This window comes from Camelus ferus, chromosome 1 (genome assembly GCF_009834535.1).
Source record: "Camelus ferus isolate YT-003-E chromosome 1, BCGSAC_Cfer_1.0, whole genome shotgun sequence".
NCBI lineage: Eukaryota > Metazoa > Chordata > Mammalia > Artiodactyla > Camelidae > Camelus > Camelus ferus.
The window spans coordinates 92036267-92053650 of record NC_045696.1 but is presented as its reverse complement, the minus strand read 5'-3'; the positions used below and the strand labels follow the sequence as shown (position 1 = coordinate 92053650).

Here is a 17384-nt window from a genome sequence, read left to right as displayed (position 1 = left end):
TTTGGACAATAGCATTATTAAGCATGATGCAAACAAAAGCTTGCACATTGAGGCTTGTCCTCTTGGAATGCTCCCTCTTAGAACCCTGAGAGGGTTCCATGCTTTAAGGAAGCCCAAGTTAGCCATACGAAGAAGCCATGTAGAGAAAAACCAGAGAACTCAGCCAACAGCCAGGCCCCAGCCATCTGAGCCACCTCAGTTGAGACCCCAGACATCATGGAGCAGAGATAAGCCACCTGCACCACTCCCTGACTGAATTCCTGAGCCAGAGAATCCAGAATTATGAGCATCTAAGAGTTGTTGTTTTAAGTTGTAAGTTTTGGAGTCATTTCTACACAGCAATAAATAACTGAAACACTACTAAAAGAATAAAAAATGTGTATAACAAATAACCTATTGTTGAGAGAGAATAGAATTTAAAATACTAAATCCAAAAGAAGGCATAAAAGGGAAGAAAAAGAACATAGGACAGTGAGACAAATAGCAAACAGTAAAATGGTAGATTTAAACTCAGATACTTGCTTCTGGGAAACTCCATAAATGTTTAGGCACAGACCAAGATTTTGTTGCAACACAATTTTTAAAGCCTGGAAATTATTTTACTTATTAGTCTCTGAATTATGCCCATGTCATTCCCACCTTGTCAAGACCCCCCTCCTTGTGCCACTTGAAATAAGTCTGCTGGGCGGATACTACCTTTAATCTATTCTTTGCTGTTGTGTCACCCAGCTTGGTTTAGAACACTTTTAAGAAAGGCTTAGAATAATATTTATTACTACCACCTCTTATTTTTTTTACAGGCTCCCATGTTTGGTAAGGTAATGGCTGGCATTTTTCAACCCAGAATGGCTCTACAGTTACGGTATTAAGTCACTTTAGATTTCAGGACACAGGAAGAGAGTATCTCTTTGCAATCTGTGTTCCCTTCCTGTCAGCTGTTGGGAATACAGCCACGATTAATTTTCTTTGATTATGATCAGGGCCTGCCCCCGCACCCCATATAGCAATTATACGAGTTTAGCATAGTGTTTCTTCCTCCACCACTGAAAAGCTATTCACTAGATAGGACCTACCATCCAGGGCATTTTACCAGAAAATATGGCAAATTCACATGCGATGTGTATTTCAGAAGTAAGTACATGGTGCTCTGCAAGCTCCATGTCTGGGCTGATCAGGACTGTAGTCTTAAGTCTCTATTGCACCCCCTGGCATGCAACAGGCATTGGACAAATATTTGATGAATAAATAAGTCACTACGTGTTTGTGGGCTTTAAAACACACAGACGCGCTTTTATCGTCAAAACCCCAAAGCTACGTTTCCCTCCTGCAATGCTGCGAATGTTTCCCGTGAAACAGGAATGCCCGCAACCAGGTCCGGCAAGCGCTGGCCCTGGTACATCGCCGGGCCTGCCCGTCCAGTACGGGGCGGGCGACCCCGTCTGGCCGCAGCAGCTCTAGCAGCCGATCGCCTCCTTTCCGGGTGGGCGGCGTCAGGAGCAGGAGGCCTTCTGTGAGGAGGCAAATAAACAAAAGCCAACCGCACAGAAACGGGTTGTTCCATTTCACATCCTCCCTGGGTTTCCTCCGAACAAAGTGACCCTCCATCTGTCCGCAGGAAGGTGGAGCCCGTCCCACACGGCGCACATCCCCTCCTCCCAGCCGCACAATCCTATACGCGTGCAGACACGGACCCTCTGGGTCCCAGCTGGTGGGGGAAGGACACGCCCCCTTCAGGGAGCACGCGGCCGCCGCACGCACACCTCGCGCGCGCCTCCCCGCCCGGGAGCGCGCACGCGCACGCGGGGGCGGGCCTCCTTCCCGGCACCCACTGAGCTCCCGGTCCCCTCACCCCACCCCACCCCTCTGCTGCTCAGGCTCCGCCTCCGCGACTGGGCTGCTGAGAGGAGGCGACCGGAAGCCACTTAAAAGCAGAGCTCGGGGTGACAGGCGAGCGAGCTGGAGCGGGAGTGCAGTCGCGGCTTTCTGCGCTCCCGGCGGCGGAATGGCCAGAGCGCCGCTCGCCGCGTCTTCGGCCTGCGACCCCTAGACGCCCGAGTCAGTCCTCCCCGCCGACCTCCTGGCGCGGACACTGCCCGCTAGCCGGCGGCGCCGCGACTCGCCCCCTTTGGTCCGGTCCCTCAGGCTGCCCGTTCAGGTAAAGGGCTCCGGGTGGGCTCCGAGGGGTCAATGAAGGACAGTAGCTGGGATGGCGGGCACGGAAGGGGGCGCCGGCCTCGCTGCCTGCTTTCACGGATCTGAGGTGATTGATGTTTAAATTTACTCGGATCTCGTCAATACCGGAGTGGCATCGGTTTACAGTTCTCAGTCACTTTGGGCCTCTGGCAGGTGTATAAATCAGAGTAAGACATCGAAGGGTTTAGTCAGGGGCGCCGGCGTCTCCCGATTCCCACTGGGTCAGGGCGGTTCGGGGGCGCGTCTACGCGGTAGCCTCCGTCAGGCAGACCCCAGCTCTCTGAGGGGGAGGGGGAGGGCGATTGAGGGGGAGGGCACGGCCGCTGAGGGGAGCCTTCCAGCGGACCCGCGTTCCGGCTGCAGCCAGAAGTTTGCAGACTGTTTTCAGATTAACTTCGAAGTCTTCGCCTTCCTTCTCGCCAGCCTGAGAAGCGCCCGCCGCGTTTCCCCTGCTCTTCTCGGGTCGGAGACTCGCGGGACGATCTTCTCGGGGAGGTCGGTGGAGGAGGAAAAGAAATTAACTGTGCAAGGCGCTGCGAGTGGCCTCTGGAAGAGAGGGCAGCCGGGCAGGGGTCGCTGGTTGAGAGGGGCTGGCCCGAGGGTTTAGCGGGGGCGCCCTGGCTGAGGGGCAGGCGGGATGCTCTGGAACACCCGGAACTGGCCGCGCTGCGCAGGAGTTGGTGCGACCCCCACGGCGCCCAGCTGCACAAACCGCCGCCGCCAGCAGGAGGCGTCGCTCGGACCCTGGCTAGGTCCCCGGAGTCCTGAGTTGGGAGGGGGCGGTTTCCAGGGACCGTGCGATGGGCCGGGAGTGCCCGAGAACCCGGGGGCATCACGAGGTGAAGGGTGGGGCGGTAGGTCGCCTGCAGCAGGGACTGGAGGAAGTGTCCTTCCAATCTTTATTTTTCTGTTATGCAAACTCATTGAGGAACTAGGTTCTAGTGACTTCCCCACTCCAGCCACTCCTCCAGTTCTCTGCCCTTTCTTCGGTTTTATTTCTGAGTTTGACAGAGGGCAAAAATAGGGAAAGTTGTAGCGTGTGTGTTTGCACCCGTGTAAATGAACTGGGTTTCGACTCTGTTTTGCCTTGATTGGGTGTGATAGGAATGGTGTGTGTGCGCGCGTGCGTGGGGGAAGGCACAGGCTGATTTGGTGTGGTGGAGAGGGAATACCACAATCTGTGCCAATTGTGCCTTGAGGCAAGAGCACCAAATGATGAATAATAATTCCTGGCTTGGCTGCTTTCCAGTTGATTTATGTCTTATGTCAAGTCCCTCCTTCTTCATGAAGCTTCTCCTAACAATGCCAGCTCACACTGAACTCTCCTTTTTCTACCTTTTCTTTTGTACTTGCCATGTGCGCTAACACCTCGTTATATAATTTTTTAAAATTTTTTCTGAATTTGATTATTATGCATTTTACACAGGTAGATTTATGAATCTCTCCAGTTAGATGTCTAATATCCATTTTAATGGGGACTTAATTTTCTCATTTTGTTGGTATTGAACCGTAGAGGCTCACAGAACTAGGTATTTAATAGGTGCTTTTTCTTCAGTAATTCAGCTCCAAAATATGGAGCATCCACTGTGTGCATTGTGCTAGGCACTGTACTGAGTACCTGGGATGCATACTTGATGAAGTCATGGGCCTTTGCATCAAGGATTTCTTTCAGTCTACTGGACAAGAGAGAAGAGGATTAGTTGCTCATCGCCACCCCTTTTCCACCTGGCACAATATTCAGTAAATATTTTCAGAATTAGTTAATGAATGCTAGATTGTGGAGGAGACACCATTTGTCATTTTACAAAGTTTTCTTTGCTTTTTACTCTAAGATCCAGTTTTTTTTCAAGGGATCTGATTCTTTGAAGAAAGCACTTTTTTATTCTCTGAGTAGTTCATTAGGAATCTTAAATTTGATGTGTCTTGTTTTTTTATGTTATTTTTCTATAATATGCTTCATTTGTCTTTTGAAAAATATGTATGTTTCTGAGGACAAGGAGGCCCCTTTCTGTATTACGAAGTTGCGTTTGGTTTTTAAAACAATATGCGGTGGTTGTTGCTGATGTAGCTTCTGTTGCTAAACAAGTCCTGGTATTCTCCCTCCAGTAGTGGTAATGTTTTGGGGATTGCAAAAGTAGACTCTTAACATCCTTGGGGAATATATTGGAACTTTCTGAATCTAGAAATGCTTCAACAGGGTCCTGGCTTTCTCCCATATAACATTTTAATTGAGAGCCCGTTTCCTGAGTATATCCTCACACACCAAATTCACTGGTTAACTTTGAAATTTTTCCTGCATTTGATGAATTTTTTTTTTAACAAAGAAACAGTTTTTGTCACCTCAAGAGATAAGTGATACATAAACAACTGTGAAGAGAACCACAAAGCAGTGGAGATGTGGTTTCCCTGCTGTCATCAGACACACTTATTTCTACCCTTCACCCCCACTGTACCCTAGACTTACTGTAAAAATTCACACCCCGGCATAGTTACAAATCGTTATGTATTAAGTTCACAAATCAATGTCAAGAGCCTATTGGAAGATACTAACTGTCTTTCACCTTTACTTGTTGTGGACTTTTAAATAACTTTGGCTGCTTTGGAACCTTGATTTCTCAATAAAATTTAAAATTGACCTGTAAAAATGAAATATAGTATAAGAGGAATGATTTCAGGGACTTAGAGACTAAAACAAAACATGCTGATGAATGAATAGGATTTGGTTGTTGTCAGCTTGTAAATAATCATCTTCTTTCCTTTCCTGGTAGGATTTTTAGACTGAGGGGCAATTGGAGCTAATCCACACTATGGAAATGGAAACCACCGAACCTGAGCCAGGCTGTATAGTGCAGCCTCCCTCTCCTCCTGATGACTTTTCATGCCAAATGAGACTCTCTGAGAAGATCACTCCATTGAAGACCTGCTTTAAGAAAAAGGATCAGAAGAGATTGGGAACCGGAACCCTGAGGTCTTTGAGGCCAATATTAAACACTTTGCTAGAATCTGGCTCACTTGATGGGGTTTTTAGATCTAGAAACCAGAGTGCAGATGAGAGCAGCTTACATGAACCTTTGGTGAAAAAACCCTTGGAAATCAATCCATCATGTCCACCAGCAGAAAACAATATGTCTGTCCTGATTCCTGATGGGACAAATGTTGGGGGCCAAATATCAGAAGCCCATCCTCCCACTGATGCTCCAGAACAAGTGGTTCCAATCCAGGATCACAGCTTTCCACCAGAAACCATCAGTGGGACAGTGGCAGATTCTACAGCAGGACACTTCCAGACTGACCTTTTGCATCCTGTTTCAGGTGATGTTCCTGCTAGTCCTGACTGCATAGACAAAGTCATGGATTATGTTCCAGGGGTTTTCCAAGACAACAGTTTTACAATCCAGTACATTTTGGACACCAGTGATAAGTTGAGTACCGAGCTCTTTCAGGACAAAAGTGAGGAGGCTTCCCTTGACCTTGTGTTTGAGCTGGTGAACCAGCTACAGTACCACACTCACCAAGAGAATGGAATTGAAATTTGCATGGACTTTTTGCAAGGCACTTGTATTTATGGCAGGGATTGTTTGAAGCACCACACAGTCTTGCCATATCATTGGCAGGTCAAGAGGACAACTACTCAGAAGTGGCAGAGTGTATCCAATGATTCCCAGGAACACTTGGAAAGATTTTACTGTAACCCAGAGAATGATAGAATGAGAATGAAGTATGGGTATGTATTTATCACTGCTTTAAAGCTGTTGTTAAATCCTGCAGAGAAGGTAAAGAGCCTAAAACCTTAGTAGGGTGGTTTTTTTCAGGAGTAACCTAACAGGTTTTATTCTTTTTTCTACTGTTATTCTTTTGGCTGTATGCTATCCTGACTTTTTCATGGCAGTTGAATGCAGGCTATTTATCTAAGCAGACAATGAAGCTTTTATGATTTGAACAATTCAGATGTCACTCTGTGCAATATGTGTGTGACTGAGAAGTTGGATATACATTGAATGTTGTGAGTCAAATACTATTTTAATCACACAGGAGAGCTTGCTTTTGAAAGAAAATCCATGGAGAATCTTATAAAAAAATGAATGCCTAATTTATCTAATTGTAAAGTTTTGCATATTAAGTAGCTGCTATTTTTTTTTAAAGGAAAATAGTATTGTATGGAGATTTTTGTGGCCCTCTTTTCATTTTGAATGGTCCAAGCTGTTTTTTTCTGTGAATGATTCAGAAGTTTGAGAGGAACTTAAACATGCCCAAACATGTTAAATCTCTTTTTTTTTTACTTCCCTTAAAGCTTTTTACCATTAATTTTATTATTCTGTTTATCTTATACATAAAATAAATTGTTCCACAACTCGGTGTTTTTTTAAACCTTTAAAAGAGTCAGTTTTAACAGCGAGTGAAGGGAAGATTTATGTTAATGGATATGTTTATTTGTCATTTACATAAAAAAAGTTATCCTCATTTTTTTTTGTAGGAAAGACTGTATATAAATAATTTGGCTCTTTTAGTATGGATGTCCAAGCATTATTCACTGATAAGGAACTGAAATTTCCACATTTGAATTCTTCTTTAATGCACTTGAAAGTGGAGAAAATGATAGTTGCCACATATAAAGTTGCTAGTGCAAAAATGGCTCTATCATAAGCATTAATCTTTGTTTTCCTAAGTTGTTTCTTCTTAGTGTAAAAGGACTTAAATAAGAGACTAACTATCCTAGCCCAGAAGGTCAGGAGAAAAACTTTCTTGAGAGTCATCTTTGTTCACAGAAAAGTTGGGTTACACTACCCAAGTGTCTGGAGAGTCAGCAAGGCGAATGGTGGCAGTGAACCATTCCCGTGTTGTCTAATTCTATTAGTTTTGATGTTAACCTTCCGTGTTCTAACACAGTGCCAGAATGTTGTTGGCATTACAGAAACCTGGTCTTTGTTTTTTAACTTTGCTTTCTCCCACTTAGTATTAGGTAAGTGATTTTCTTTGAATATTTCCATTATATAGTACACAGATCTGTGTGTCTTTTTAGCAACTTAATTATCATGAAACTAAAACTTTGCATCTTGTGTTTCAGAAGGGACTTGTAGAACAGGATCAGGAAACAATATAAAGCCCACGTTTAAAGCAGTATTATATAGAAGACCCCTTGGTATGAAAGTAAAGATTATATCAGGAATGTAGTTTTCCTGATCATAAATGTGTTCTCTTGATAATATAATGCATTCAAGTACTTGGGTAGCAAAATTCTCAGATCGTATAATAAAGCTAAGTACTTTTGACTTATTTTTTTAAGCCAGCATTGGAAGAGAGAAAAGTGTTTTCCATTTTATCTTAAAAATCTTTTTAATAAGGTATTGTCCAAAATCTCTGTTGCCCATGAGCTAGCCATTCTGATTGGTATGTCAAGGGTAATTAATTTTATATACTCTCAAAGCCACTCTAATCCTTCCATCTCCAGATTGCAGAACTGTGCTGAACAGTGACCTCCCATTTCACTCTTATGAAGCAAATTCCCAGTCTGCTGAGTACTTTAGCATCTTGGTACATTAAGTTTCTATCTGTTTGAATTGGTCAGGAGGAAACTAGTAGGATTATTGCCCAACACATAACGTTGTTACCATGAGCAAGGCAAGACAGGTATTTTGATCCCAGAAAATTCAGGAACTCTGAGGTGAGCAGCATATTGAATATTTTATCCTTTGGTGAAATTTCTTTGCTGAATAGTAGACATAGATAAAAGCCTATTTACATGCATTGCTGGATCAGTTATAAAGTTGTTGCAGTGGGCGCTTAATTTCCAAATCAGTTTTAATGAAGTAAACGATTTTTTTTTGACACTTGAGAGGAAAGGTATGAGTGAGTTATTATAATTACTATTGCTGCTGCTACACTGTTAATGGTAGTAAGTGGTCCTGCCCTGATAAAAATAGCAAAAAATATTAACTGTTAATTACTATTAAAGTGAAGTACTCCATGGATGACTACAGTAAGAAATGTTATAAGATTGTAGATAGCTAAGTGTCAAAAATTAGGCTTTTAGGAAGTTGACCTGTGGTCATTGCAACCTGGTTTTCCTTGTATTCCAAAGCGATGTTGTGTTTCCTGGCAACAAGATGCAGATAACGGCATGTTGAGCCTTGCTGAGAGATTCACAAACAAGCTGGAGCAGCCCAGGTTCACATGGTTACCACATTATTTGGCTAAAGCTATTAATCTCTGTGGTCAGGCCTGTAAAGCTGGTCTATCTGTGCAGATTGCACATAACCAGGAAGTGTGTGTTCAGCTGTGTATATGTCCAAGTCAAACCCAGCAGTCTTTGGATTCAGGAATAACGAATGGCAGTTGTTTATCCCACTTGTTTTCAGCAGTTTATATGACTTGGTATATCATTATTATATACTACACCAATAATAGTTCATTGTGTGTGGAACTTGGGGAAAGTTCATAGTTCTGAGTCTCTAGCAGAGACAGAAGTTCATAGTTTGAAACTGTGTAGATAAAATTTGTGTTTGCAAATGTGTTGGATTTAACACCAAAGTTTATTCAAATTAGATGTGTCAGTGTTCATTTTATTCTCAAGAATGATTGGGAGGAAAAGTTGATCTGCATAAGTTCACAGGTCCCTTCCAACTCTTTTAGTCAAAATACTTAGATTCTAAAAACATATAAAAGAGGATTTCAATAATAAAAATGCTTAATTGGTTTATTATAATGAAATTATTTTAATTATTCTTTTCCAATTTTGCCTTCATCCCAAATTATGATGTCATCCCATTTTTCTTTCTCAGTGCATTTATACATCTGCAAACCTTTATTGCCAACATCAACTGGAAACTAGTTGTATGTATGAACTCCCCATATTTAGATGCCAAGGCTTTGGAGAATTTCCAAATTCCAAATATGCAGTTAAGAAAACAACATCAAATGTTGTGTTTTCGATTAAGCAAACATAGTCTCTGACAGTTTAGGCGCTCATCCTTAGTAGAAAATGATACTGAGTGGCAGGACTAAGCAGTTTTTAAAGGGTCTCACTGTGCAGAATACAGTTATGGATAATTGAAATTGTGGAGGATGTGCAAATCTCCCTTTAGCAGCTGAGATCACCACTGGTTTTCACATTACATTCATTTTAAAATGTGCCAGAATAGTCTAGTTATCACCCGTAAGAAAGAGGCACTGTGCTGATCTTATTTTGGAGTTAATCTGCAGGTGAAAATATGACCAGTGATATGTCCAATTCTGAATTTCCTAGAAAGGAGGGAGCATAAAGGAGGGATTAATTTTTCTCAGAAGACGGTGTTCTTGTCTCCTCTTTAGAATTAAAACTGGTTGATTAAAGAAGGAATTTTACTTACTAAAGCTTAAGCTTAGCGTGTTGTCATAGCCTTAGTTCATTAGTGTTGAGTGATTTTGATTGCTAACTGCCCTTAGAAGTTTTTGTTTTTGTTTTTGTTTTTTTAATCTGTCCAAGGGACAGTACCATTAGAAGACTTCACAGGAACTCTGTAAAAGAAGACAAGGAGAATTGCATATTAATGATAATAAAGAGCATATGTTATTCTCTATGACTTGCAGAGTGGATTATCTAAAGCAGAGCAAGCTCCTGACTGAACTCTACTGGAATAGTTAAATTAGCCAAGTTAGCTCTGGCTTGCACAGCTGTGATGATGTATGAACTAACTCATTATGTGTTATTGATAATGCTGGAGAGAGGAGAACAGCTGAAGCTTACTATGCCTTGTGACTTTTGGTATTTCTTGAATATACACAGCTGGATGAGTTTGAATTTATTTAAAAAATTCCTGCCTAAGAGAAAGAGAGAGCTCCATAAGCAAGAACTGTGTTTGAAGTGACTTTCAAAATGTGTGCCTTGTGTTTTAGGATAAAGCAATCCAATGAATTATTTTTTGTACCTCTTTATGATGCTATTTACATATGAAATAAAACTAATTGGCTTCTGTCTGTACTAATCCAGAGAAGTTAGTGGGGCTGTGTAAAGCTGTCATCAGAATCAATAGCAATCATTCATTTATTTCCCTTCTGATTTTGTCAATAAGCAGATTAGACTTTTTGAAGCAGCTGTCACCTGGCTTCAGGTTGGGGTCAGTCTGTTCCTGATGTATTCATGGTAATGAAAATGAACCTTGTAGAAAGCAAAGATGTATAACTTTTAAATCAAGACAGTTGGAGGAAACAGCTTATCAGGTTATCTGGCAGTTCCTAAAAATAATTGCCTGACTTATGCATTTTCTCATTGAGTCGACAATACAGCTTTTACTTTCTATTGTAAATAAACAGAGGGAAAAGTAATAACTCTGTTCAACATTTAAAACTTCATTCTTCATATGTGAACATGCAAAAAATGCAACTTTTGACTGATTATTGTGTCCCTGTAAAATTATTTCCTATTGTTACACTAGAATTTCTAGATTTGCATTCTAAATTCATAAATTCCATCTGTGCATCTTTGATGTTAGTGATCCTTAGTTTCATATTGGTATTTGGGGGCTATTTCTAAAGGGTGCGAAGCAGTATGTAGCCCTTCGCAAACCTTGACTACTCAAGGAATAATAAAATCCAGCCATTCCAGATTGTGACTATTTTCTTATGGTCTCTTTTGTATCTTATCCTCTGATCTGAGACCACCAGATTCTGCATCCTTTGTCTGATCATACTTTAACCTGGTAATAATTTTGGTCATATTTTCATTAGGACCTCTGAGGTCCTCTTAACCTAGGTTAGCAGTCTTTGATAATTGCCAGTATCCTGTTTGTGAGTTGCAGTTGTCTTTTTGTGGAAGGAAAGCATAAATATTTTTGAGTCACAGGATGATTCTTGATTATTCTAGAACAACTTTCTATAAGGTTGGTTCAATTTGGACACTGGCAAGTTTTGCAAGAAACTCCCTTTGTAAAAGCAGTAGAGTTTCTCTTTTAAAATAAATCTGGAAGCTTTAAGTCAAAATGAAGTGAATTTGAGTGATTTTTGTATCCTTGGAAGATATCAAAGTGCTGAGGGTTGAGCCATTTTGTGTTTCATTCTGGGCTTAAAATCATTAGGTAATAGCTTAAGATCTTACGGTGAACTGTACTTTGCAAGGCCGTAAACAGAAACTGTACAAAAGAATAAAATACTTCTATTAAAGTTCACCATTTCTAGGAGCAAACAAGTCACATTTTTAGATACGAAGGAACTCCTTTAACAAAATCAGATAGTACTTTTATATTTATAGATTACTTATGGCAGTGCTTTCTAGGGACCAGGGATCATACTGCACAGACTCACCTCTGTTTAAAATCCCTGTAAGTGTTAAACCTAATCCAGCCCAATCCCTAACACATTAACTGAAAGCCTTGAATTTCTAGTGTAGACGAATTCCTTGTTAATAGGGGGATTTGAAATTACAAGGGATAGGTTCTAAAATACATTTTGAAATCTTTGAAAATAAAGAATTTTATGTAAAAATAAATTCCACTTATTCAACTTGGTAGTTTGAAAGATTTATACTCAGGTTTTGCAAAAGATAGTATCACAATCTTGTGATAGTATAACCAAGTCTGTGATCAAGAACTCAAATATTAGAAGTTGATTACATTAATAAACTTCTCATTGTGAAACTTCCAATTTTCCTTGCTGACTTAGCCAGTTACTGTTGCTAAGACAAGCATAGAAGGGAGTTAACTAAGCATTCGTATTTGCCATGTCTACACAACAAAATATTGCCTGTCTCCTTGATCTTTCTCTGCTATGTGTTGTTTACTTCCTGGTAACACCCACTTGACCAGTAAAGAACCTCTGCATGGTCTTCACAATGAGAGGATAAGCCTGTATGCAAGTGAGAATGCTAGAGGGACTGTTTTTCACATTCTGCAGAAAACAGGGATTTGTGAATGTGTGTGCCACAAAATATCATGTAAGAAGTGTATTAGAATCCCACGTGACTTAAGTTTGAGAAAGAGTTCGGGAAATTTGAATTCTTCATGCAAATGGATATCCTTTGTTTTGGTGCTGTTGCTTTTGAGCATAGGGAAGGATTTATGAATAGTCTTGTGTTGAAACTGCACTTAACAATGATTGGAAAATATTTTTAGGCCACATTTACAGGAATTTCTCTATTACATTAATTTTTTTCTCTTTTTGGATTAAGAGATTCTTAAACTGTTCCTTCTCATTTGACATACAGCCATAGAGTTTTGTGTGACATCCTTTGCTCTTAAGTTTTTACCAGCGTTGAATAGTCAGTGAAAAATGGCAGGAGTAGGGGCCCAAGGGTGAACTTTGCTTGCAGTTTTAGTGCATGTGCTTTCAGAATCTGGCCTGCACCTTGTGATCTTCACAGCTTCTGCAGCTGATCAGGGCGTAGTGAGGGCAAATGGCACAAAATACTCTAAATAATTTCCTGCTGCGGTTGGTCTTTGGTTTCTTACTGTCACCTGGCTTCGCTCTTTCATTTCCAGGCGTTGTGAGAATAAAATAAGCACAGGAGAAATACTCAGTTTGCCTTCCAAGGTAATAAAAGACATCCTTGAATGGGGGTAGAGTATGTGAAACAGAAGGAACTTTGCTTGCTTGCTTTCTGATGTTCAGATTGTCCAAAGGCTGCCACACATCAGAAGCACTATATAAAGTGTTCTACAATTAATTTGTTACTAAAAAGTAATTTAGGCTATCTTAACTAATTGATAAAGTTGGAAGAGAAACTTCGTTTTGCAGAATCCATCTCCTGTAGGAATAGTTATTGGCTTAAGACACTGTTGGAAGGTTTTGTGGTCATAGTTTACAAAAACTAGACAATAAAAAAAATTATCTCTTAATATATTTTTTGTAGAAAGTCTTTTTTTTCTTTCAGAACTTTGTTTCAAAAACTTTTAGGGAGTGATAATTCTTTATATAGTTTGTATACATTCAGATCTTTCATGCTTATTATGAGAACCCAGATATAAGGAACTTCTTATAAGTATATTTTTAACTTGGTCATTTATCAGTTAGTTTATTTGTGCTAATTGGGGGAAAAGACAAGACAAAACTGAGAAAATTCTAAATAAAAACTTTTTAAAAGGAGATGTTTATAATTTAAAAAGCCAACCCAGAAATAAATTAAGCTAATAGGTTGTATCTTACTAGGGGTTATTAGAGGATATATTTTATGATAATTATTTATAATTAGTATTTAATTTATGTGTAATGAGTTCTGAATTGTTTGAGGTTATTTAAAAACAATTACTTTTAATTAATCTTAGCATTTGCATACAACTGATTTTATAATTATGTAGAAGAGTTTTATAAACATATATTTCAGCCCTCTTTAAATATTGTCAAATTCTATATCCACAAAATTTAATTAATCAGCAAGTATATGGCAGACTTTTTTTATTGTCTACTTTGAGGGAAGATAGAAACCTGTCGGTTTTAAAAATATTTCACTTAACAAAGGGATTTACTCATCTTCATAAAAAGCAATAACTGCATAATTTAAGGTAGTATAAGGCATGATACACATTTTTTAAATCTGTTGTGCACTTTCTATCCCAGCTGTTCTTGTAGAAATTAAGTTTCACTTCCTCTTCAGGCTATGGTTGAGAAGTACGTCTCATTTAAGTTACCTTCTAGGAGTCTCAGGACATGTGACTGAACTTGGATAAAAGTTAAGGCTGTATGACATTTCTCATGTCTTCAGGGTGCAAAATTTAATCCTGCACCTCCATAAATAGATACCAGTGAGGTCTTCTGATCTTATAATTTTTATTTATGAAAGATTTTAGGCTTATCCACATCTTATTAAAAAGTTCTTCTGTATTCTCTGCTTTGATCCAATAGTTTTGTAGTTAAAAAAAAAAAAGCCCAACATAACAGTATTTTAGTAGGTTCTCTTCGTCAAGTGGATATGGTAATTTGCTTTAAGTGATTGCATGGGGTGGTGGGGACATCAGTGTATGATATGATTTCTTAGGGGTTCAGGAAACATTTAGATTTACTCAAATGGCCATGTCTTAGTACAAAGTTTTTTGAAAATAAACAGTATTATGTGTCTGTTTAGTTCCCCATGTGCTTTTGGAGACTACAGAATTACAAAAGCTTAAAAACAAGGTATATCCTTTCACTTATAAAACCTACCTGCCTGCCTTTTTTTTTTTTTTTTTCCTATTCTTAGCCTCTCATTTATATTTCACTGTGTTCACTTCTAGAATCAATGTAACACCAGACATTAGATGTCTAACAATTTATAAATCAAATATGGGATTTAGCATACAAGTAAATGTGATTGCACCAGCATCCACTCAATAACTTACTGCTTCTCATTCACCTGTGTCCAAGGGATCCTAGGAGGGACCGAGAGAGCAGCATACACAGAAGTTTGCCCTAAGAAAGCTGGTCCCCAGGAGCTCATTGTATCTTAGAGTGGGGAATTGTTTTTCCTAACCAAAAGTCTTTTGAGGTAAATCTGTGATCCAAGTTTGGTATTAATTGTTTTACAGAACAATCTAAGTCTCAGTGATCCTGCCCTGGTTAAGTCAAGGTCTTCGTAGAGGGGGGCAGATATAATTGAGAGTCAACATTTGATTCTTAGCCTGCACATAACTACAGAGTGTAAACTCCCAATTTTGATTTGTAGGTATGTCTGTGTCTATAGCTACTTTTGGATACAAAGGGGAAAACCCAGTATTACCAGGATCCAATATCATAGTCTAAAAGTTAAGAAGACAATTTTAACCTCTGGTAAATACTGAAAGGTGTTGCTTTGCTTGCAAGCAACATACAAAGATAAATCTTATTGCGTTCCCCAACAGCTTTGTGCTATTTATTTGAGTTGATGTTAGCAAAAAAATCTTAATTAGTAACAGAATAAATGACAGTTACTATGCTTCTAGAGCAGAAAGTTAAGAGTACATAGTCCTCTGAAGTTTAATAACTACACTGCTTTCACAAAATATGTTGGTATTATGTATGCTGTGGCTTTGATTCTCAACACCTTGTAACGTATTTGAAGGGCTATATAAGCTGCCAGATATTCTAGCATTGTAAATGAGTTCCTGGAAACATCAAAGCCAGGTATCAAAAGCCAGCTATATTTTGTGCGCCTGTGAAATTTCTTTAGCAGCAGCAAAGATACCCCATCTGTCATGCCTGTCTCAAGTCTGTAGCAGAAGAGCCTAAATACTCTCCGTACTGCATTTGATCTTTATCCTTCTGTCATTGTGACCCTCATTTTGGGGAGATATTTTCACTTTACATCATAGTAATAAATAATTATGTATGGTTAATCCACCTGATTGCAGGGGGTGTTAATTAGTTTGAGGTCACAGATTTATCCTTGTAGAAACTAGTTAACTCTTACAGGCAGGAAGCCAAGGTTTCGAAGTCTAACCCATCTGGTTAAAACTGTACAAACTAATGTCCAGAAAACTTTATATTTCACTGACCTTTGCTAAAGTCTGAATTCTATATTTTGTTTGCATCATCTTCCCTCTTAAATGTGTTTCATCTCCTGCATTTCCTGTCTCACTTAATGGCACCATTATCCAGTCACCCACATCAGAACATGGGACACATCCTGGACTCTTCTCACTCCCTTCAGCCCCACATGTAATCATCCTCCATGCAGTTAGATTCTCACTCTTAAATACCTCTCAAATCATCTCCACTGTTGCCTCCTTAGTTCTCTACCATCATTTGTCTCACGTGCAATTCTGGTAGCTATAGATGGCTAACCATAAAATAATAAATATTAATGATAAATAAATATGCTAATAAGTATTTAGCCTGTCTCCACTCTTCCCCCACCTTTCACCACCTTTCACCACCAAAAATAAATCAACCAGTCCTCCATACTACTACTGTTGAAGTGACCTTTATAAAAGGCAAGTCTGAACCTTGCCGAAACTTTTCCAGTGATCCCTGCTGCCCACAGAATCAAGTCCTAACCTCTTAACCCCATACAAAGCTCTTTAGCATCTGGCCCGAGCCAACCTACCCAGTCCAGTCTTGTCATCCTGTTCACACACACATGCATCCTGACTTACCACACAAATTTCATGTGCTGCTCCTTCTTGAATGTCTTGTTCCTCACTTAGTTCACTTTTACACGTCAGTCACTCTGCGTGTAGTGTCCTGCCTCCCACTGTCTGTCTGGTGGCCAGCCAAACTTGGCTCTCATTTCATCCACTCTGAGACACCTTCCTTGACCACTTTTCGTGACCCCTTTCCCAGGAGAGGTAGACCCTTTGCCTCTGGATTGTTCTCAGACCACATTAGTGCCGCATTTCACACAGTGCCACAGGGTTTTCTTGTCTCTCTTGCTTTCTTCCACTGACTCTGGCATTTTGCCTTTTTCATCTTCTTATCCCCAACACGTAGCCCAGTGCCTAATCAATATGTCTACTTAAGATTACTGTTATTTGTTTTCATGTCACATTTTTGTCTTGGCTTCAAGCAATTTACAAATAGAAAAACTGCCTAAAATGGTTACAGTCTACTGAGCTCCCAAATGCAGAATCCCAGGAACTATTTATCTAGCAAAGAAATCATTTTCTTACTAATTTGTTACATACAGCAAATATTTCCTTTAATAGTTTTGGTTTTTATTACAGCTGTATCATATTGTAGGACCTTTTTAGTATCTGAAATATACATAAATGAAATGATGGTGTATGGGGCTTACTGTCTGACTTAGTGTGGGTGTTGGTGCTCTGTGCGTTGATAATGTATGTTGGAAATGTTGGTATGTCAAGCTATTTGTTGAGTAGGAAGAGAACCATTGTTTTAAAGCATCTAAATTATGAGAATGGCTGTCCTTTTCAGAATTTTAAATTAGTTTTATATTAGGATTCTTATATTGGTATGTGGTGGTGTGTTTGTTGGTGAAGCAAATAGAAACAGAATTGTTAATATTTCAGCAGTTCAAGTTCATTCTTCCCTTTGAAGCAAAAATCAGCAGTCTGTCACAAGATTTTTTTTCTAATTCATCATGATAGGGTTATATTTTGGGTAAATCAAGGTTGATTGGTATAGCCACATGATATATTTAACCAAATCTAAACCCTGCTCCAGAGTGGCTGTCTCCCATTACTCACTCTTTTCTGGCCATCCCTCTGTAGGGCTGCCCTTAAGTCAGATCAGGTTCCCATCTGCCAGGATGATTGCACCCTGCCTTTACAGAGCCCTGTGCTCCCCTCTACCCCAACCCCTATCTCTAGTACTGT

The 17384-nt window shown here is 39.9% G+C and overlaps 1 protein-coding gene across 1 annotated transcript in view; it reads left to right on the top strand.

The window, feature by feature from the left end:
• The first annotated feature begins 1913 nt into the window (after positions 1 to 1913).
• TIPARP (TCDD inducible poly(ADP-ribose) polymerase) overlaps positions 1914 to 17384 on the top strand; it is a 28094-nt gene continuing 12623 nt past the window's right edge. The window contains exons 1-2 of the mRNA XM_032485679.1: positions 1914 to 2155; positions 4962 to 5917. Of these exons, the coding sequence (XP_032341570.1) occupies positions 5001 to 5917 (917 nt within the window). The 5' untranslated portion in view covers positions 1914 to 2155; positions 4962 to 5000. The remainder of the gene's footprint in view (positions 2156 to 4961; positions 5918 to 17384) is intronic.